This window comes from Rhinatrema bivittatum, chromosome 1 (assembly GCF_901001135.1).
Source record: "Rhinatrema bivittatum chromosome 1, aRhiBiv1.1, whole genome shotgun sequence".
NCBI lineage: Eukaryota > Metazoa > Chordata > Amphibia > Gymnophiona > Rhinatrematidae > Rhinatrema > Rhinatrema bivittatum.
Window position 1 is genome coordinate 621,622,795 of NC_042615.1, and position 23,118 is coordinate 621,645,912.

A 23,118-nucleotide genomic window follows, 5' to 3' on the forward strand; every position below is an offset into this window, starting at 1 on the left:
ATTAAACTCTGGAATTTGTTGCCTGAGAATATGGTTAGTGCAGTTAGTGTAGCTATGTTTAAAAAAAGGATTGGATAAGTTCTTGGAGGAGAAGTCCATTATTTGCTATTAATTAAGATGACCTAGAAAATAGCCACTGCTATTACTAGCAAAAGTAGCATTGAACAGACTTAGTTTTTGGGTACTTGCCAGGTTCTTATGGCCTGGATTGGCCACTGTTGGAAACAGGATGCTGGGCTTGATGGACCCTTGGTCTGACAGTATGGCATGTTCTTATGATGTTCTTATCCATCTTCTTGTTAACAGGAGCCACAGAGAGGGGGTTCTCCTACAACCTCATCTGCCCTATGTGAAGGATCTCGTAAACTGGGATGGCCACAATTTTTTTTTTTTAAGGAGCTTCTAAAAATTGAAGGATGTACATTTCATTTCTAGACTCATTTGCTTTCTATAAATTAAAAGGAATGGATTTTGCCACTCTCTAAATAAAATTGGCAAAGGAGAAGTCCTTATTTGGAGGAGATAGGTTGGAGGGAAGACTTGTCAATTTCTCCTCATCGGAGAAATATTCAGATCCATAATCATACCCATCGGAATACTCAAGATGTCATAAAGCGACATACAGCCTATTTTGTGTGAGCACAAGATAGGCCGTAACAGGTGGCAGCTAATATGCCACGAGACTAGATCTACTACCTGACCAGCCACCTCCCCTCTTTGGGTTGAACCTGCATGTTCTGGCGGCCAGCAGGACTTTCTAGACAGGGTTTGAGAAAGGTAGAAGAAAGGTTGGTGGCCAGGTTCACGTTGAGGCAGACAGAGAGCAAAGCAGAGTCAAGATCCAGGCTAAGGTTGAGGCAGGTAGAAAGCAATGGAAAGTCAAGGTCCAAGTTGAGATCAGGCCAATGAGAAATCAGGCCAGGTTGAGAAACACAACAGAACACACAGCAGCATGCAAGGCTGGAACAAGGCTGGGCGAAGACACACAAACAAAAACAAGATCAAGGCAGAAACACACAGGAACAAACCAGGAACAAGGGAGAAACACGCTGAAACAATGAGCACTGCCTCTGAGCTTCCCTTTATACTAGGCAGAATGTGATGACACCTGTGCATGTCACAGGAAGTCCAATCATCGGGCCCTATAAAAGGGCTCAGGAACTGCAGGAAGTTCAGCCATGTTCCTTGAATGCAGCATGATGCCAGAGGCGCTTCAGACTAGAGGCGAGGGGTATTACAAATTACAATCACTCTTTGTTAATAGAGCAATCCTTCACTCCCCACAATCACATTAATATAACTTAGTGCTTCACTACAATGAGTAATCAGATAATGACAAACAAATCTTGTGCATTTTGCTTCACAATCATCTTCCTTCACTGCCTTCCTCTCACCACTTAGTTGGAATAAAATCAAAGGATCTAAAATAACTCCTTATTGCCCAGCTAAAGCTGACATAGGGCCTGATTTACTAATAATTCTTCCTACAGACACAGCATGGAGAAAAAGTCTTAGGCAATCAGGACCACAGTTTCCTAAAACATCATAGGTACAGATAGTCAAATTTGCTCAGAAATAGAATTGGAATGAGCTTCCTTTTCCTTCCATAAAAAAGGGGGGGAAAAAAAAATCAATCAGCCAGCATGTATCTACCCCAAAGCAAGCCTACTTTTCTAGGCTATCTTATGTTTCATAAGTCAGGCAGTAAAGGGCTTTTTATACAACCCCCCCCCCCCCCCCCCCCCAAAACAAACCAGCCCAGTAATCTCCCAACATAAGATGTTCCATTTGTAGGTATTTATTGTTCACTGCTCTATCTAACTGCTGCAGCCAGGATCAGGATTATGATGAAATCAAACTGTTGGCAGATCTCGACTTCTGAAAAATCTGAGCTCAATTCTGACAAAATATTTTCAAGGAAATAAAATATTCAAAAGTCACTATGCCCCATCAGTCTCACAGTAGAGATGTTTGTATAACTAGCGTTGTGAAATCACAGCTCAATTCTGTATGTGCCTTTTCTTCACCATCAGCTTATAACAGGGTAGCCTTCCCACCCCTATCAATATTACCACTTTATTATGATATACAGCCACAGACAAAGTTTAATATAGTAGTATATTGTATTTCCAATGGGGAGCTATTGATTTAAATAAACACAATGGGGTTCAATGTTATGACTGATCTTTACTGAAACAGCACATAATGCCTGTGTTTTTTTTTCTGTTAAGAGACAGAACAATACAATAATGTATTGATTTACCTGGGGAAAATACCTTTGCAATATGAAAGATCAGAAACTAAGACAGACCATACAGTCACGTGCAAAGCTTGATTGCTAATCATTGTTCATTTATGTTGTCAGTGGGAATCTTTTGTTGGATATTTCAAGTTTTCAAGACCCATGAACTATGATTTTTAACAGTATATCAAAACTGCACACCTACCTGTGGTCCTCATTTGTAGCTATCAAACTAGAAACATTACGTAGTATTCCTCCCCCACTTTCAATGATGGCTAAAGTATTCGTTTGGCTCCGGTAAGTTAATGTGCCAACTAAAAATGCAAGAGCACCATCCACAGCACAAATGTCAGCTTTATTCTCAGTGCAATGTGCTGACAAGTTCCATAAGGCACTCAGGACACTTTTTAGGGTGGATTCCTATGAAAACATTGAATACATAAAAAGCATGACAGGGATTTTTTTTAGTGCTTATTTTATCAGAAAGTAAATTAAGCATTCAGTAAGTCAAAGGCTACTATGTTATTTTCCTCCCTTAAAACTATTATACACTATTACATTTTAATTTGCACTATTCTGAACTGCAACAATAACAAAACAAAGCATTTATTGTAACTGTAACATAGTAGATGATGGTAGACAAAGACCAATTGGCCCATCTAGTCTGTTTAGTTACTCTGATCCAAACTTTTAAAGATATATCCTATCTGTCAGAAGAATAAACTTGACTGCTTGAAGGATACATTGTTCCTATCCAAACCAGTTTTAAAAAAGCTGACTAGTTTTGACATTTTAATTTCCCTTTATCTAAAAGGCATCAGGGGATTTGAACTGGCGAGCTCAGACTTCCAGGCAGCAATTTGGGGGAGAGGAGGCCACTGATGCATCCCCAGAATACAGGACATTCTCTTGGTAAAAGCTACACCAAACATTACCACATTTAAAAGACTGATCTTCCTTCACCTTCCAGGCTGACAGATCAGCAGCACTGGCAGGCTGGTTTGCCTGGGGACAAAGTAAGCACACTCTCCAAGTCTCTGCAGTTGTTCTTATGTTTATAAAGGGAATAAGTATCCTGGGGTAACCAAAGAGACAAGGAGCACATGCTTACCATGTCCTCACCATGTTGCCATGCCCCGATTTTACTCATAGTATTGTGCTCCAAGAAGTTAAGAGCAATGTGAAGAAGAGGAGAGGGGTGAAAGGTATATGAGCAGGAAGGGAGAGATGGCGAGGATACTGGTGAGGATGGAGGATATGGAAGGACATCTGTGACTGCATAAGGAGGAGATGGGGGTGATGAACAGGAATTTAAGATAGGAATTGAAGATGAATTTAAAAAGAATGGGAGATGAGGCATCTGAAGGAAGGAAAAAATAGGGAAACTTCATTGGGGGGGGGGGGGGAATAGATGGAGAGACATGGGAGTGGGATAGTGGAAAGGAACTTGGAAGGAGCAGAAAGGAGAGGAGGGGAGAGATAAAGGAAGGAGCATGAAAGTGTAAGAAGGGATGATGATGATGCATTACACTATCTGTACCCTCCCTGAACCATATTTAAAATCCTAGCTCTGCCCATATGTGCCCTCTATGAAACTCTAACATCTTTTTCTATATATATGGACAAACTGAAAAATAGGATGATTGTGTCACCCGCACAATCAACCACATTTACTCTTGGATGGGGGATAGGAACTGGCAGGACAAATTGTCAAAGAGCGTTTGTTTTAATTTTTCATCAAGTGATAGTTCTAGTAGATCTGATGAATTTGATAATAGGGAAGATGGCAATTTGGGTGGTCAAGGGATTGGGCATAACATGGGTTCATTAAACAACTCGCCTGCAGCGATTGGCACTTCCTCATCTAAGAATTTTTTTAGAGAACAATTTTCGAAGTCGCGGAACATATCGGAAGTCCAGATGGAGAGGACAGCAAGATTACCATCAAGCCACGGGCAGAGTTACTCAACAGCAAGCTCACAAGAGCCTTCAGCAATAGTAAATTTATCGCCTTTAATATTAACAAATGATCAAACTAAATTACTAGATAATGGGCTATCTTTTGTCCCAACATTTTTTCATAAATCTTTTGAAACAAGAATTCATCGATTTATTAGGAAACTGAACTGTAGGTTGTATTTTCATCAACAGGGTAACAGTGCTTCTGATGTCTCTATTGTTAAGCCGAGATCAGCGTGGAATTCACCTGGGCCTATAGACCCCCATATTCTAACATTCAGACAGTTGGTGTTCCATGACCTAGAACAAATGTAATTAAAACATACACCCCGTTACCACAATTTGTCAAAAGCATTGCGAACAGCACTGTCTTCTCTTTTGAATGACCACAGTTTAGTCATTAAACCAGCCGATAAGGGAGGAGCGATTGAGTTGCAAAATTGGGAGACATATGAAGTAAAAATACTGGAGCATCTGCAGGATAATAATTTTTATGAAACCATGGTTCAGGATCCGACAGCAGTATTATTAGATCGGCTAAAAGCCATTGTGGTAACAGCGAGGTTTCTTACAACCAAAGAGAAGAGATTTTTGGTGAATGAACATCCAAGTACTTCAATTATCTATTCAGTTCCTAAAATTCACAAAAATGTACAATCTCCTCCTATAAGACCGATTGTGTCTCTTAGAGGCTCGATTTTAGAACCGCAGGCTATATTTGTTGATAAGTTCCTTCAGTCACTGGTTGTCAAGGCTCCTTCCTATTTAAAGGACACTAGTCAATTTTTAAAGAAATTAAGGGTGCGACAGGTTGGGACCCTTCATTTTTGTTGGTTACTATGGACATTCAGGCACTATACACTCAGATCCCCCAACGGGAAGCTTTTGATATTGTATCAAGTAAGCTGATTAGTGATTGTGATTCTCAACGTATTCCAGTGACCTTTCTGAAACAGATGATTGAGCTTGTGCTATTTAATAATTTTTTTCTTTTCAAAGATACATTTTACCCCCAGATCCATGGGATAGCTACGGGATCTTCATTAGCCCCTTCGGTGGTGAACTTATATGTGGCTGACTTTGAATCAAAATACATCTACCTATCTCGATGGTGGTGTTTCATCCAATGTTGGTTACGTTATATCAACGATATATTTTTTGTTTGGTCAGCTTCAGAAAGTGAGCTGCAGGCTTTTGTATGCTTAGTTAATACTCTAAATCCACATTTACAATTCACACGTAATTTCGGTTAGGCAACGATTGCCTAATTGGATGTGCAGGTGAAGATCTACAAAAACAAACTTATTACTACAGTGAACCGCAAACCGAGGGCCCGTAACAATTTATTAAGATATCACAGTCATCATCCGACGTCTTTTAAGAAAGGGTTACCCGTGAGCCAATTCTTTAGAATTAAGCGCATTTGTTCGACCCCTGAAGATTTTGAGGTTCAAGCTCGAGTCCTGTTTGATCGGTTTAAATCTCAGGGTTCTCCCAGTGCAACCATTAAGAAGGCATATAAATGAGCCAAATTCTCCAATTGAGATCAGTTGCTGAATTACCAACATGAGAGATCAGGGGAGATTGGTATGTATACTACAGCATAGCACATCCACAGCGACTGTAGCATCATCAATAAGAAAACACTGGCACGTTTTGGGCTTTACATGAAATTTTTAATGAGCCCCCCTTAATTCACGAGGACCGAACATCCAGGATCATATTGTACATACTCATATGGATTCGGATAGACAGTTAGGAACAGTCAAGGGTTCACACCGTAGGTGCCATCAATGTGACCTGTGCAATTTGATTATTGAAGGGGCCGAATGGATCGAGCCAGTTACTGGATATCGAGTGTGATACAGATTTCAAACAGATTGCACATCAAGAAATGTTGTATATGTTCTGATTTGCCCCTGCCCGAAAATGTATGTGGGACGTACAAGTTGTGCTATTAGAGAATGCCTATTAGAACATCGATCTTGAATCCAGACTCAGAATTTGTCAGCTCCGATAGTTCAGCATTGCATTGAGAAGAAGCATGTATATGATGTATTACGGTGGACCATAACTGATCAAGTGCAATGGACTATCAGAGGAGGTGACCATGCAGCACATTTAAATTACCAGGAACAATTCTGGATTTACAAATTAAACACAGTGATGCCTAATGGCCTTAATGAAGAATTGGATTGGTCCTCTTTGACGACTGGGTAGGGCATCCTTTCCATTGGTTTATTTTGAAGTATGATGTTAAGTACAAATACTGTTTTTGGTAGAGGCTTTTGTCTCCTGTCCACACCAAACAGGTAGGTATATTGACTGGAGCCTTGAGATAATGCCCATCATTATTTCCTCTGACGAAGAAATTCAGTTTTTTTGAAACATGGCTGTGTTGGGAGGGGCTTCAAGTTGCACAGAATATTTTTTAAGCTAAGTATTAAACCAATGAAGGATCTGTGAAGTTACATACATTAGTATTCAATTTGAACAAAAGACTTTTGATTTGTTTGGTGACACGAGTTGAATGGGACGTGTGGGTTTACAAGCTGTTTGATTGGCATCTGACTTTCACAAGCATTTTTGGAAAATTTTACAAAGATGATAAATTGTATAAAAAGAAAAAAATATTTTTTGTAACCGGTGGGGCTTCTGGCATATTATATGATGGAAGGTGGTAAGTTGATGATTATACGATCGAGTAAGACCAGATGCTAAACCATTATGTTGGTGTGTTGTCAAATGGTCAAAACATGAAACTACCACTTTTCTACTTCACAAATTGTTTTTGGTCCATTAAGAGTATTTTTGAACAGAAGTATCATATCCCTGCATTTGAGTTAGCAGTGGGGGTTAATATTTATAATTCTTTGTGATATTTGTTGTTAACCCCTGAAGTGGAGAACTATATTATAGTGTTTAAACAGGACAAAGGACAATTTCTTAAAAAATAGGACCGCACTGTATAAGACAGGATACCTGTTCATCCTGGCCACTATGCCATAGGACCTGCCCTATTATACAGTCAAAGATGTATTCAGACATACCTGTCATAAACAATCTGTAGCTTTGCAAACTATTTAATTTTGCAAATATTCTATATTCATTGCATTCTATAATCATAGAATGCCACATAAGTGCACTACAATCATGTAGACTATGTGGCTGCTTTAAACTTCATGGATTTGTACATTTTACATAAACTTGTTACATGATTTGGGATTTTTTTTTTTTTGCAATTTTCCTAGGTATTAAGTTCTGGGCGAATGGTCCCTGACTTGATCCTGGAGTCAGGTTTTCTGCTCCAGGCCAGCAAGGGATGGCAATGCTATAGAAACAGTGTTCACAGCCTAAGAGGAGGGATTTGTAGTCCACATTCAAGTGGCCAGATTTAAGGCCCATGATTGTAGGATTACAGAAAGAAGCTTCGTGCATGGCCCCCAGCCCAATATAGTCACTGAAATGACCAAACTAGGTACATTGGGGGGAGGGGCACCAGTTATAACACAGAGGAAGAATCCCCAGGTAGTTGAGAATGAAGTTGCATGGTACCAAATCCTAGCTCTGGTTCCATTTGAGTTGGAAGTACAAAAGAGTAGGAGTAGACTGCTGGTCGAAAGAGTTCTATGGTAGCTAAAAGGTATGAATCGCTTTTAACTAAATGTTCATAAATGTTTATATAAAATGAAAGTGCAAGGACACCAAGAATCTTCAAAATATAAATTTGATAGACATATATACTGAAACACCTAGCCAAGTATGTAAGTCTTTATTAAATGTATATGTTTATTATTTTTGTTGTGTCCTTGCTTCATTTCAAATTCTTAGAAGTCATTAGCTCCCTTTTTTGTTTTCTAAAGATGTTTATAAACCAGCATCTCAGAAACCATTAAAAAGTGATGCTAATGTTCAGCATGATTGAAATGACACCTAATGAATGTGGAAACAACATTTTAGGCATCCATTAATTATGAAATAATCCTAATTTTAAAAAGCTTCCCATTCACAAAAGCTAATGCTGGCAAAAGCAGTAAGGCCAATCAGAGAGAGTTCATTGCCTAAGTGGTTAATATTCTGGGCAATAAATTATCTCAAGTTCAGGCTTCCAGGTGCTGTGTTGGAGTATAGCTAAGGCAGCACTCCCAGTCTTAGGGACAGTGGAAGAAAGTGAAAGACACAAATTCTGCACGACTTACCAAAAGAGCACTTATGAAAGCAATTCTGAAGGATGTACACCAGACTACGGGTCATAGAGGATTGCTGGAATTTTTGGACTATTTTTGGAAGGATGTGTGAAAAATACTACATGTAAAGTAAGTTAATTGCTGATGAAAGCTGACTATGGGCAGTTCTGGCCACCACATCTCAAAAAAGAAATAGTTGCATTGTTAAAAGAACAGAGAAGGGCAACCAAAATGATAAAGGGGAGAGAACAGCTCCCCTATGAAGAAAGGCTAAAGAGGTTAGAGTTGTCCAGCTTGGAGAAGAGATAGCTAATGGGGATATGATAGAGGAATATAAAATCATGAATGGAATAGAAAAGGTAAATGTAATTTGGTTGTTTACTCTTTCAAAAAATACAATTACTAGAGGACACTCCATGAAGTTAGTAAGTAGTACATTCAAAACAAATTAGAGAAAATTCTTTGACTCAGTATGGCAATTCTTATGCTCTTAAAAAGAAAAAAGTCTTTCAGTGAAGCACAAACAAGATATTAAGTTTAGTAAATATTTCTTTTACTTGCACATTGCCTGTCCAGTGAACGACTTTTATCTTTTGTGCAGGACAACAAACCAATGTGTTAGATGTGGATAGTGGTTCTATGTAATACTGCAGCAGTGAGCCTTACCTTTTTGACTTCCAAAGCGCATTCCATTAATGCTTTCACACTCCCAACTTCACGTAAAGTCTTTTTACTGTTCACATCTGCTCTCCAAGATAAATTCCTCAGAACACTTGCAATAACCTGTAAAAATTCAGAGTATACTTAGATTACCCTATTATAGGACTCCAGCCATCTTTCTGTCAAAATTTCACACTTTCATATATCAATAAATTGAAATGAAATAACCCTGATGAACTATAATTGTTTAATTCCCAAGCCCTCCAATTGTACCCCCCCCCCCTTTGACTGGATATCCTTGGCATGCACATCACTGCTCATGTAAAGCCATAGGCATTAAAATGATCTCCTTAAACTGGACTGTTCCTTTGTTCTAGAGCTCATCTAATCAAGAATGAAATGTATACTGTTTTCACTGATTTACAAATATTTACTGAAAACCTTTATGTAGTTTGTGATTTAAGTCAAAATGTGGTACTTATATAATGATTATTGCATAGTGAAATAAGATTACCTGCTGTAAGTCTTCACTTTCAGACTTTAGTTGGGCGACAAGTGCTCTCATACAGCCCTTCATAGAACACAGTGTTGCCTGTAAAACAATAAGAATTATGACACCCCAGCTATCATACTAGGTGATTTTAACCTACACGTTGATAACTCCCCCCGTACACCGACATGCGACGCAATCCTTGATTCATTAAATGCATTAGGTTACAAGCAATCTATCCACTTCCCTACTCATAAGGCGGGCCATACCCTCGACCTCCTCTTCACTATTGCTCTCATTCATGTTGAACCCCCATCCCACACACCCATTCCCTGGTCAGACCACCACCTCATCGAAGCCTCTCTCTCCTTAAAAACACCCACCTGCCATATTAACACTAACAAAACCATTCAATACAGGAAAAACTGCACTAGAGATGATCTCATCTCAGCGATTTCTAACAAACTCGACCACATAGATCTCACTAACGCAGACACAGCGCTTGCCTCCTGGCATGACATCACCAACAATATAGCCAATACTACCTGCCCCCTGCAATCAAAACTTATCTCCCCACAATACAATGAAAAAAGGAAACCTTGGTATTCCCAAGATCTAAAGAACCAAAAACAACTACTTCGAAAATCTGAAAAAATCTGGCGTAATAATCCCACTCCCACACACCTAGCACAATTTAAATCCTATTTACATCTGTACAGCGAAAAACTTAATAAGACGAAACGAGACTTTTTCGCCACCAAAATACATCAATTCCAATTCTACCCTAGAGTGCTATACAACTAAGTGGCCTCACTAACCAAGTCAGCAGCCCCCGACATTCCAGATGAAGTAGCCAAACCCAAATGTGAAGAACTGGCCACGTTCTTCCAAACCAAAATAGACAAGTTGCTATCCAATTTTACTACCTCCTCTACCACTCTCTTCAATCATTCTGAACCTGACCTAAACCAATTCAACACTAGTAACAATTCTAAAGTTCTCTCCACACTAGAATGCACCTCAGTACTTGAAATAGAATCCTTCATCAAGAAAGCTAAACCCTCCACCCACCCATCTGACACAATACCCACCAAACTCCTACTTACCATCCCCAACCTTATCGCTAAACCTTTAGCAAACATCATTAACCTGTCCATTAACTCGGGACAGGTGCCTGTTCCCCTCAAACAGGCAATCGTCAAACCTATCCTAAAGAAACCTAAACTTGACCCCTCTGATCTCGCCAATTACCGCCCCATCTCCAATCTTCCCTTCATTTCTAAACTCCTTGAAAAAACCGTCAACAAACAACTCACCGAATACCTCGAAGATAACCATATCCTTGCACCCTCTCAATACGGTTTCCGGAAATCCCACAGCACCGAGACTCTTTTTCTCTCCCTGTCAGATCTTATTCTTAAAGGATTTGATAAAGGGCAATCCTACATTCTTGCCTTCCTCGATATCTCCTCCGCATTTGATACCATCAGCCACTCCATCCTCTTACAGCGATTATCTGAAACTGGTGTTACAGGGGTTGCTCTCAACTGGTTTAACTCCTACCTCAGCAACCGAAATTTCAAAATCAAGCTAGGAAACCACGAATCTAAGGCCATCCCTCTCAATCAGGGTGTTCCACAAGGATCCTCTCTGTCCTCAACTCTTTTCAATATTTACATTCTACCCCTCTGTGACCTTCTCTCCAGCCTCAAACTACCTCACTTTGTCTACGCTGATGATGTTCAGTTGCTCATACCAATCACAGACTCCCTACCAAAAGCAATGGATATCTGGAACGATGCGCTCCAATCCATAAACAATCTCCTATCTTCCATCCATTTAGCTCTAAACACCACAAAAACTGAAATCATGCTCATCTCACCCCAAAACCATCCTATTCCCCCCACTCTAAGTCATACCCCATTTGCCCAACAAGTCCGTGATCTCGGCGTCATCCTTGATGGTCATTTCACACTGAAGAAATTCATCAGCAATATACTTAAAGATGGCTTCTTTAAACTCCACACCCTAAAAAAACTGAAACCCTTACTACATCCCCCCGACTTCCGTACAGTTCTACAAACCACCATCTTCGCCAAAACTGACTACTGTAACGCTCTCCTTCTCGGCCTACCGAACAATTCCATCCACCCCATACAAATACTGCAAAACACTACAGCCCGGATCTTAACCAACTCACGCAGAAATGACCATATCACACCTCTATTAAAAGACTTACACTGGCTCCCTATTACATCCCGCATCCAATACAAGGCTCTCACTCTCGTCCACAAGGCCCTATACAATCCCGAAATGAACTGGTTTAACGAATCCTTCCGCCTCCACCAATCCAACAGGCCAACCAGACACCAACATCTCGCCTCCATGCCCACCCCAAACTCTATAAATTAACCACCACTAGAGCCCGAGCGATCTCGCTCACCGGGCCGACCCTCTGGAACACAATGCCAGTCGAACTACGGCAAGAAAAATGCATAAAAACTTTTAAACGGAAGCTTAAGACCTGGCTTTTCACTAAGCATACACCTAAATTCTCCATTTTCTTCTCCTACCCTCTTCTCCTAGCGTCTCCTAGCTTTTCTTCACTACTCAGCTATCTACTCCTTCCTTATTTCCTATTTACCTTCTTCTTTAATCTCCTCTCCACCCCACCTTCCTCTCCTTCCCCCTACCCCCCTCTTTATCTCTTTCTCTGTCCAAATTTATTTACTATGTTACCCCTCCTTATTACATTTTCCTGTCCATTCTTACACACTATATTACCCCTTCCTATTTCACTTTCTTTCCAAATTTATTTACTATGTCACCTCCTCATAATGTATATTATGTATATATTGATATATTTTATATTTCTGCAAAACCTGTTTAATCTTTAATGTTATATTCCATTTTTACTCCCCTTATATTTACCCAATTTTATTTCATGTTAACATGTTATAACTGTTTGATGTAAAACTGTTCAATGTAAAACGCCACCCCAGGCATCTGTTTGCGTTACACTGTAAACCGATGTGATATCCTTGATGAATGTCGGTATATAAAAACTATAAATAAATAGATAAATAAATAAATAGGGACTCCCTTGAAAGTAAGATTAATGAAAGTAAGATTATATTTAAGTTATTATATTATTATATTATATTAAAACCAATTCAACCTAAACCAATATATATAATTATTCAATTATTATATAAAATATATATAATTTATATATAAATATATATAATTATTCAATTATTCAATTCAACCTAAACCAATATATATAATTATAAATTATATTTATTATATTATATATTATATTTAAGTTATTATATTATATTATATTATTATATTAATGAAAGTAAGATTATATTGTTGTTTCATAAATGATTTTAATTACTACAAGTTCATTATTGTAGGTTAAACTTTCTTCTAATGGATGGTCTTATGTCGACTCAGCCTGTTTTCTGTTAACCCTGTTATTTGAAATTAATACTTATTAATACTGTTATTTGTAAAGCCTTGTTGCTAATTTATTGTTAATTGTAAACCGCGATGATGTATATCTTTACGTACTGCGGTATATAAAAATCTCTAAATAAATAAAATAAATAAATGAAGGTTACGTGATCCAGTGACTGAATGTATTAACAACTGATTGATGACCTGGCTACACTGAATACGAAGAAGCAAACAGGGGTTAAGTTCATTACTCTATTTTAAGTCTAAAAAACATCCATCTAAATGTTGAAGTATTCTTGCCTAAATGAAAGTCAAAATAATGAGTCTAATTTTCTTTGAAAACCAGAAATAATTTTTGTAAGTAATTTATTTTCATCCATTTGTTTCTAGAATAAATTCTCTTCCTACTTTCTAGATGTTTTCACACATTTTTGTAAGTAAAACAGAACTCCTGAGAATAACCAAAGCTCTGCATGTGAATGTTTTTTTTTTTAGATCTAATTTAAATAAATATCTGAAGTTGAGAGTGTGTGAATGAACATGGAGAGAAAAGGTAGATATGGAAGCTACATATCAGGATAGAGTTGTGCAGGGAGACCAAACCAAATATATCTGGCACCCCACATTGGGTGAATTTCTTATTCAAAGAGGTGGGTAATAAATTCAAATAATTAAAAAAAAACAAACCGTGTGGCTCAATCTCTCTTCCAGGAAGAACAAAATTGATCAACTAAACATGTAAAAGCTTAATATACTTGTAAATCTAAAGAAAATAAATACTGAAACAATTGTTTTAGTGAAATACCTTATTGGCCACGTCTCCAAAAGTCAGATTTGTCAATGCCATTCCCGCATATCTTCGTAATGTGACACTGTAGTGGTCATTCGTAAGTCCATACATTTCACAATCCACTTGCAGCAACTCTGCAATGGCCTGTAATCCTCCTATGACAAAAATACTATATGAACTACCTTCTAGAGAAAAATTCATTGGTTTTGCATTTTATACTGGATACTAGAGTGGATGGCTGGTGTAACATTGTCTAATAAATCCCACAGCAAGGGACAATGTTTTTAAGAACACAGTTTTCTTTCTGTAGCCGAGGCAGGAGGCTACATATAAAATCTGCCAGAATTAAATAATGGTACACATTAATAGCCTATGTTAAAGGAATGCACCATGAGCTACAGGTACTGGTTTCCTATTCCCCTCTTGCTTTCTGTTCAGACTTAAAGGTATGGAAGGCAGGCAAAGTTAATTTATTCAGGACACCAAAAATTAATATAAACAGCTCTCATCAATGGCCTTAAATAATACCTTGCTCTTTTGGTTAATAAATGAAAAAAATAATGGATTTTCACCCCAGCGCCATGATCACATCCTCTTTAAAACTAGTCTTATTAGAAACATAGGAATATGACAGCAGAAAAAGACTGTATGCCCATCAAAGTTTGCCCATCCATCCAATTAATTTAGCTTTATAATTCTCATCACTTCTTAGAGATCCCCTGTATTTAACCTATGCTTTCTTGAACTGAGATACTATTTTTGTTTCTACCACCCCAAAGGATAATTCTATTACTGAATTCACAGGCCGATACAGTAAAGCGCAGCCGCGGTTACCCTGCTTCTAACCCGCTCTGTACCCATAATTTGGCCGCGTAAGTCCAACCCGCGATTCACTATCCCTTTTAACCCATCCTTACCGCTTCTTGAAATCAACGGGTAACCCTCTCCGCCCGCGGCATGTATATGAGATGTAAACGATCGGATTAGCTATTCCCTCCGATCCAGTAACGTGCACCCCGATTATCGCCTTTTTAACCTGCAGTTTTGCCGTGTGTTTAACCTGCTAATTTACCGCCTACCCTTACCCCTGCGTTAGTGTGGAGCATCAGGGCAAGCCCCAGCAGAGAGAGACGAAATTTCACGGGCAAACTTTCCTGTGAGGCTTCAGCAGCCTGGGGCGGATCGGGCGCTCCCCATGCGAGGCGGCTTCCAGCAGCCCCCACCGGCGAAGGTGCAGGAGCGCATGCAAATGATTGCTTCACTGCCTGACCCCCTCACCCCCCGGGACAAGACCTTTAGAGGAGCCAGGATCGGGCAAACTTTCCCCCAGCCCCCGCTCACCTGCCCTGGTCGCATCCATGGGTCTCGGTCCCGTGCACAGGACAACAAAACAAACTGCACCAGCCCTTCTCCTGTATCCACTTCCTGGTACCTGTCATTTCAAATGTCATTTGAAATGACAGGTACCAGTGCACCCAGGATACTGTATAGGCGCTGTATAGCGCTCTATACAGTAAAATGGATTACGCTTCATGGATGCGGCTTGCATTTGCATGCCATTTAAATACTGTATCGAGCGGTATGTGATCCGGACTGTGCGTAGGGCAATCGAGGGTGCGCCCGGCACTACCGCACTCTTTCTTCCGCGTCCTTACTGTATCGGCCTGTCAATATTTAACATGAATAATGCTATAAGAATTGGGTGCAATGTATTACTTCTGTTGAGACCTGGCTGAAAAACAATTGTTTGGTGTTAAATACCTCTAAAACAGAGGTATTATAATTTGGGATGTTCTGATTTGCATAAATCATTAAAGTTGAAAGAAGTGGAAGTAACTCCTAAAAAAGAATTAAGGTCATTAAGAGTTACTTTAGATTCAATATTAAGTATGGAAAATCATATTTTATAGGGAATGAAGAATACCTATGTAGAGTCAAGATGTTGAGAATTATCAGGACTTTTTTAGATTTGGCTGCTTTAAAATCTGTGGCATATGTATAGATTCTCTCACATATCGACTATTGCAATGTACTGTTTTTGGTCTATCATCAAAATTGCAGGTGATTCAGAATATGAGGAGGTTAGTGACAGGGAGTTCAAAGAGGACTCCAGTGAGTCCGTTCTTATTGGAACTCCATTGGCTTTCCATTAATTGAAAGATGCAAATTTAAAATCTTTATAATGGCTTTTAAAAGCTTGCGGGACATTGGAGCAAAACAATTGGAAAATAATTTGCAATGGTATGAATCTAACAGAAATTTGCGTTCAACTAATAAACATCTACTGCAACTTCCTGCTTCTAAGATTTTTCGTCATGCATTCCTATTAAACACATCATTTTCTTTGTCTGTTCCAAAGCTGAGGAATGACCTCCCTTTAAATCTAAGGGAAGAAAAAGAGGTCTTTAGATTCTGAAAATTGTTAAAAACCTGGTTAATGGAAAGGGTTGGTGAATGATGGGATTGTTTTCAGCTTAATCTGGATAAATTTATCCTGAAATCTGTTATGTTATGGATGAAGCTTGGCTTGAATATGGTTTTTATTATGTTGTACATCGCTTAGAAAGATTTTTTTTTTTATCAGATAGGTGATTTTATTTATTAAAACATTTCTTAAACTAATACCTAGATTCAAAAAAGTATTTCACCTATTACATTAAAGTATGTGCCTGTCAGGGATCACAGTTGCTTAAGTTCTGTATGTCACCATAAGAAAGCTCATTTCTGAAAAGATATCAAGTGACCTAGTATGAAACTTAGTAAAGCAGAGTTGCTTACCTGTAACAGGTGCTCTCACAGGACAGCAGGATGTTAGTCCTCACATGTGGGTGACATCATCAGATGGAGCCTGGCACAGAAAACTGAGCATGCCCAGCCTGCTGCTATGTGCGTGTCCATGCGAGGTCCCTCTTCAGTCTCATAAGATAGCAAAATACGAGCGAAAAAATAAAACAACAAAACGAAGGTGAGCCCAACATAGTGGGGAGGCGGGCGGGATTCCTGAGGACTAACATCCTGCTGTCCTAGGAGAACACCTGTTACAGGTAAGCAACTCTGCTTTCTCCTAGGACAAGCAGAATAGTAGTCCTCACATGTGGGTGATTATAGAGCTCCAGACTGCGTCCTGGGAACAGAGGGACCCACAGAAGCCAAACAAGGTGCCAACGGGCACAACACAACTGCGGCATTGTGGGAAGCAGGGGCAGTCTGACCCCACAGAGAGTACAATAGGAACAGTTGTGTTCAGGACTAGAATAGGTTGTGGAGGACAGTCTGGCTAAAAGCGCTGTCCTGGCGACTATCCCTATCGAGACAGTAGTGAGCTGCAAAGGTGTGGAGTGAACTCCAGGTCGCAGCTCTGCAGATTTCAGTGATAGGAATCGCCTGCAGGTGGGCCTCTGACGCTGCCATAGCCTGCACAGAATGAGCCTTTACCCTGCCGGCCAGCTGGAGGCCTGCTTGCTTGTAGCAGAAGGCAATGCAATCTGCTAGCCAGTTGGAAAGCGTCTGCTTTCCCACTGCTGCTCCTAGCCTGTTGGTGTCAAAGGACACAAAGAGCTGGATGGACGGTCTATGCCTCGCTGTGCGATCCAAGTAGAAAGCGAATGCCCGTTTGTAGTCCAGGGTGTGAAGAGCATGTTCCCCCAGGTGGGAATGAGGCCGTGGGAAGAACGAGGGAAGGATAATTGACTGGTTGTGTGGAATGCAGTCACCACCTTCGGCAGGAATTTTGGATGCGTGCAAGGCACTACACAATCATGGAAGAATTTTGTGTAGGGAGAATACATAACCAGGGCTTGGATCTCGCTGACTCTGCAAGCGGAAGTGATCGCCACCAGGAACATAACCTTCCAGGTGAGGAACCTCAGGTCACAGGATTTGAGAGGCTTGAATGGATGTCGCATGAGCCTCGCTAGGATGATGTTGAGATCCCATGGGGTCACTGGTGGGTGAAGTGGGGGCTTTAGTTGGACTAGGCCCCACATAAAACGCCCAACCAGTGGCTGGACTGAGATGGGCGCCCCAGTGACACCCCTGTGGAAGGCGCTGAGGGCGCCGACGTGTACTCGGACTGAGCTAGTCTGGAGTCCGGACTCGGACAGGTGCCACAGATAATCCAGCAAGTGGGTGAGCAGACAGGAGAAAGGTTCTAGTCGTGGCCCCTGCACCAGGTGGAGAAATGCTTCCACTTTGAGCTGTAGGATCTGTGAGTGGAAGGTTTCCGGGATTCAATCAAGACCCTGTACACCCCCATCCGAGAGCTGCAAGGGCTGGAGGATCATGCGGCTTAACATCCACGCCGTGAGGACCAATGCCCGGAGGTTTGGGTGGCGCAGGGTGACCTAGTTCTGCGATAGGCAGTCGGGAGCCGTTCCCAGTGGAACCGGTGCACTCGAGAACAGGTCCTGGAGGAGAGGGAACTGGAGGGTCCTGGAGGAGAGGACAGGTCCTGGAGGAGAGGGAACCACACCTGCCTTGGCCAGGAGGGTTCCACCAGGATCATGGTCCCCCTATCTTCTCGTAGCTTCGTCAGAGTCTTCGAGAGAAGCGGGATTGGGGGGTATGTGTACATGAGACCTTGTCCCCAGTGAAGGGAGAACGCGTCGCAGGCCATATGGTCTTTCCCCAGATCAGGGAGCAGAACATGCTCACCTTGTGATTGTGGGGAGAGGCAAACAGGTTCAAGTCCAGCATGTTCAGTGACAGAATAGGTTGGCTGCTCGTGTGGTTGGAAGGAACGGCTGAGGCGGTCCACTGTTTTGGTGGCCTGCAGGTACATCCCTTTGGAGAGGGCCCAATCCCAGACCTGTAGCGCCTCCTGGCAGAAGGGGAAGGAGCCCGAACCTCCCTGCTTGTTGATGTACCACATTGCCACCTGGTTGTCCATTCTGATGAGGACAACCTTGGAGGACAACCTGACCTGGAAGGCCCACAAGGTGTACCGGATCACCTGCAATTCCAGAAAGGTTTTTCTGGCAGCGGGATTTGGCCGCAGTCCAAAGGCCCTGAGTATGCAGGCCGTCTGTGTGGGCCCCCCACCCCTGAGGTGAGGCATCGGTGATGAGGGTCATCTGAGGCGGAGCAGGCTGGAATGGGAGTCCTATTTCCAGATTGGACAGGGCTTCCCACCAGGCTAGGGAGAAATGGAGAGGGTCTGTGACTATCACCGGTGCTTCCATATCTTGGGATGCCTGCCGCCATTGACACCGCAAGGCCCACTGCGGGTCCTCATATGGAGGCGGGCCAAGGGGGTCACGTGGACCAAGGCCGCCATATAGCCCAGCAGGCTGGCTGGTACCGTCGCTCTGTTGCGAACGAGGGTAGCTAGCGAAGAGAGGGTGACCGCTCGATCCCTGAGCAGAAAGGCTTTTGCTTGTGCTGTGACCAACCTGGCACCGATAAAAGTCCAGTCGTAGAGATGGATTGAGGTGTGACTTGGGAAAGTTGATAATGAATCCCAGAGTCTATAAGGTGTTGACCGTCAATGCTAGTGAGTTTGTGGCTCTGGAGTGTGAGTTGCTCCAGATCAGCCAGTCATCCAGGTATGGAAAGATGTGGACCGAGTGACGCCTGAGGTAAGCAGCCACCACTGCCAGGCATTTCTTGAAGACGCTTGGTGCTGATGCCAGCCCAAAGAGCAGCACTTTGTACTGAAAATGTGCCGTCCCCACCTGGAAGCGGAGATGCTTCCTGTGGCTGTGGACAATTGCAATGTGGGCGTAAGCCTCCTTCAAGTCGAGGAAGCAGAGCCAATCTCCTCCTCAGAGGAGCGGAATCACTGTGCCCAGAGAGACCATCGTGAACTTTTCTCTTATGAGAAAGCGGTTCAGCGCCCTGAGTTCGAGAATGCGGTGCAAGCCGCCGTTCCTTTTCGGAATGAGGAAGTATCTTGACTAGAAGCTGTGTCCTCACTGCTCATGGGGAACAGACTCTACCGTGCCTGACACTAGAAGGGCAGAATGTTCTGGTTGGAGGATGACCTGATGGTTGGATGAATCCCACAATGGCCATGGGGGGAGCGATTTCTGGGAGCCTGCTGAAGTTCAAGTGGTAGCCCTTGCGGACAATGGAGAGGACCCACTGGTCTGAAGTGATCGCTTCCCAGTGGCTGGCAAAGTGAAGGAGCCTGCCACTGACTGGAGCATCGGCCACCAGGGGAACCTGTGTTTGGCTCGTGCCCCCTCACTGCCAGTCAAAAGCTGGCGGACGGAGCCTGTTGTGGGGCTGGTTGGGCCCTTGGTATCCACTGCTGCCAGCCGCAGCCTCTGGGACTAGGCCAGGGAGGCCGGGTGCGGGCAGCTGGAGGGAAGCACTTCTTTGGCTGGTAGAAGGGCTTGCGAGAGTCTGGCCTGGAAGACTTCCTGGTGGAAGGGGCTTCAGAGGGACTGGCGGAGAGTTGCAGAAGGGTATCATGCTGATCCTTCAGTTGCACCATGACCTCTATCACCTTGTCCCCAAACAGATTCTCTCCTGTGCATGGGAGGTCCGCAAGTCTGTCCTGCACGAGGCTCTAAGCCAAGCCAGCCGTCTGATGCCAACGACTCCAACGGCTAGGTGGGCTGCGGTTTCAAAGACATCGTAGGTTGACCTAACCTCTCCGCAAACTCTTGGACCTGCTTCCACAGGTTGCGGTCATACTGGGTCATGTATAGCTGGTAGGCCGCAATACGGGCCAGCAGCCGAGCCCCTTGGAACATTTTTCTCCCAATGCCATCGAGCTCCCTATGTTCGCTCCCTGGGGTGGGGGGGGGGGGGGGGGGCAGAAGCATGTGTCCGGGAGCATCTGGCCTTTTTGAGAGCAGACTCCATCGCCGCAGACTGATGGGTAAGTGCCGACATTCAAAGCCCACTGCCTGTTGAACCAAGTAAATTGCATCAGCTTTCCTGTTCACCGGAAAGATGTCGTAGACTGGTACCACCATTATCTCTTTTGGAGCGTCGATGAACTGGAGGACAGGAGCTGGAAGGGGATGGCTTCAAAATGCAACTGCCAGAGTATTGGGCGGAGGAAAAAAATTTGTTCTCCAACTTTGATCGATCTTTATTGGCTTCCAATAAAACAGCGAATAGAGTACAACATTTTATGTATTATACATAAATCACTGAATTGTGAACAAACTGAATGGTTAAACGCTTCTCTACATCTACACACACCTGAAAGGAATTTAAGGTCAGCCAATAAAGAACTTTACAGTGCCATCAATAAGAACTGCTCATTTGTCCGAAGTCAGAGATAGAGCAATTTTGGTTGTAGGCCCCAAATTATGGAACTCTATCTGATGAGCTTAGACTCCAAAAAGACATTAAAACATAAAAAAAAAACAAAACCTTAAAACTTGGTTATTTAAAAAAGCCTAATTTTCAAAACTTAATTTTGAATGATGTTTAGCAGTCAGATACACCTGTGATATTTTAATGCAGTGGTGTTAGCGGTAAATAATGGTCAGAAGTGTTGTGTTACTTTTTGCCTTTTTATGACATTTTAAAAATATTTTACTTTTATTTTTATTTCTATTTTATTATTATTTCTATTTTCTATTTCTATTTTATTTTTTTTCGTCTCATGTATTTTATTACTTTTATATAAATTTTACTTTGTACTTGCTTATTTTAATTTTATTGTATTTTTCTTTTACTAAGTCTTTGTATTTCTTAATTGTACATCGTCTAGCTTGTTTACAGATTGACGGAATAATAAATAAATAAATAAATGGCCCTTACAAAGCGGTCATCGGAGAACTCGGACAATGTGTCTGAGGAGTCATTGCCTCACAGGTCATAGGGGCCCTCCTCCTCACTAGGGTCCAGACACCGAGGGTGGGGACCGGGAGGGGCACTAGGCCTGGGCCCCAAAGGTATTGAGGGCCATGGGTGCACCAGTGGCATCGATGGGCCCTCGGGCATCGAGGGGGGCATTGGCCATGGTACGCTGGAGGGAACCGGCAATGGCCCGGTTCCATGGGCGCCCGATCCCTCTGGCCTCATCCTCCTTGGAGGACCTGGGAATCGGGATTGCTCTGGTGGGAAGCATCGGTGGCCATGGAGGCAGAAGACCTCTCGGGCACTGGTTGTGTTGGTAGGGCGCCAAGGACGTCCAGACACTCCAGCAGGGGCACGAATATTGAAGGCGGAGGCTCAGGCACCAGTATGGGGGCCGGTGGCACCTGCAGATCGACATGCTGAAGCACTTTGAGCACCGCCGACTGCACCCTGTGGTCCAGCTCCTCCTGGAAGTACTGTGAAATAAGGACTGAAGGAGGGGGGCAAGGCATCGCCAGCTCACCCTCGGGAGTCTTAGGGGGCACGGCACCCAGCATTGTTGCCGGTGGGGAGCGCATCGGGTTTCCAGGGGCACTGGAGGATGGGGCCTACAGTGGTCGGTGCCTCTTCGATGGCGGCTCAGCAGTTGCTTATGCCGCTCCGGAAATGGAACCGTGTCAGACGGTGACCAGTGTCAACGTTTCCTGAGTTTCTGGTGCTCGGCCTGGCATTTCCCTGGTGCCGAGGACGATGACGACTCCAAGGTTGGGGGGAGGGGAGAGACCACTGAGGATCGATCTCCCTCTCTCTGATCCTTAGGGGTACTGGAGAGCGGAATCACCAGGGGAAGGGAAGGGGATGATTCCCCGCAGTCCTTTGGCATAGAGGACACCGATGCTGAAGCGGAGGGTTTAGGGGAGCCAAAAAGCTTCTCCATTTTATCCAGGTGAGCACGATGCCCTTTGGGGGTCGTTTGATCGCACAAACAACACCCTCGGATGTTATGTGAGGCCCCCAGGCAGAGGATACAGATCTTGTGTGGATCCGTGATGGTCATGGTCCGAGGGCAATGGGGGCATCGTCGAAAACCCGGCGATGCCTTTGAAAAAGGAGGCCGGTGCACGGTCGATGACCGACTGGGACCCAGAAGCGGGAATCGATCGCGAATAACGATGGTAAAAGCCAAGGGCACCTACTGGAGGAACCAACCGCAAAGGGGGACCTGACACAGAAAAAGGAAAAAACCCCGAAAATCTGCGAAGAACCTTTCAAGGGTTTGGAGCTCCACAACCATGAGGCTATTGCACCATGGAAAAGAAGAGACTGAAGGGGGACCTCGCGATGCGGATAGCAGCAGGCTGGGCATGCTTAATCTGCCAGTCAAAGTTTCTAGAAACTTTGACAAAAGTGTTCCGTGCCGGACTCCATCTGATGATGTCAACCACATGTGAGGACTACCATCCTGCTTGTCCTAGGAGGAAATAATATTATAAAACCTCAAACCTCTGCTCATTCAAAGTAGTTTTTGCCCCTTACAAAAAGTGGCATCAGTGGTTTTGGCTGGTTT

The 23,118-nt window shown here is 42.8% G+C and overlaps 1 protein-coding gene across 1 annotated transcript in view; it reads right to left on the reverse strand.

Annotated features, from left to right (window-relative positions):
• LOC115073295 (adenomatous polyposis coli protein-like) overlaps window positions 1-23,118 on the reverse strand; it is a 459,579-nt gene that overhangs the window by 15,723 nt on the left and 420,738 nt on the right. Inside the window, 4 exon segments of the mRNA XM_029571606.1 lie at window positions 2,448-2,662; window positions 9,055-9,171; window positions 9,563-9,640; window positions 13,806-13,945. Of these exon segments, the coding sequence (XP_029427466.1) occupies window positions 2,448-2,662; window positions 9,055-9,171; window positions 9,563-9,640; window positions 13,806-13,945 (550 nt within the window).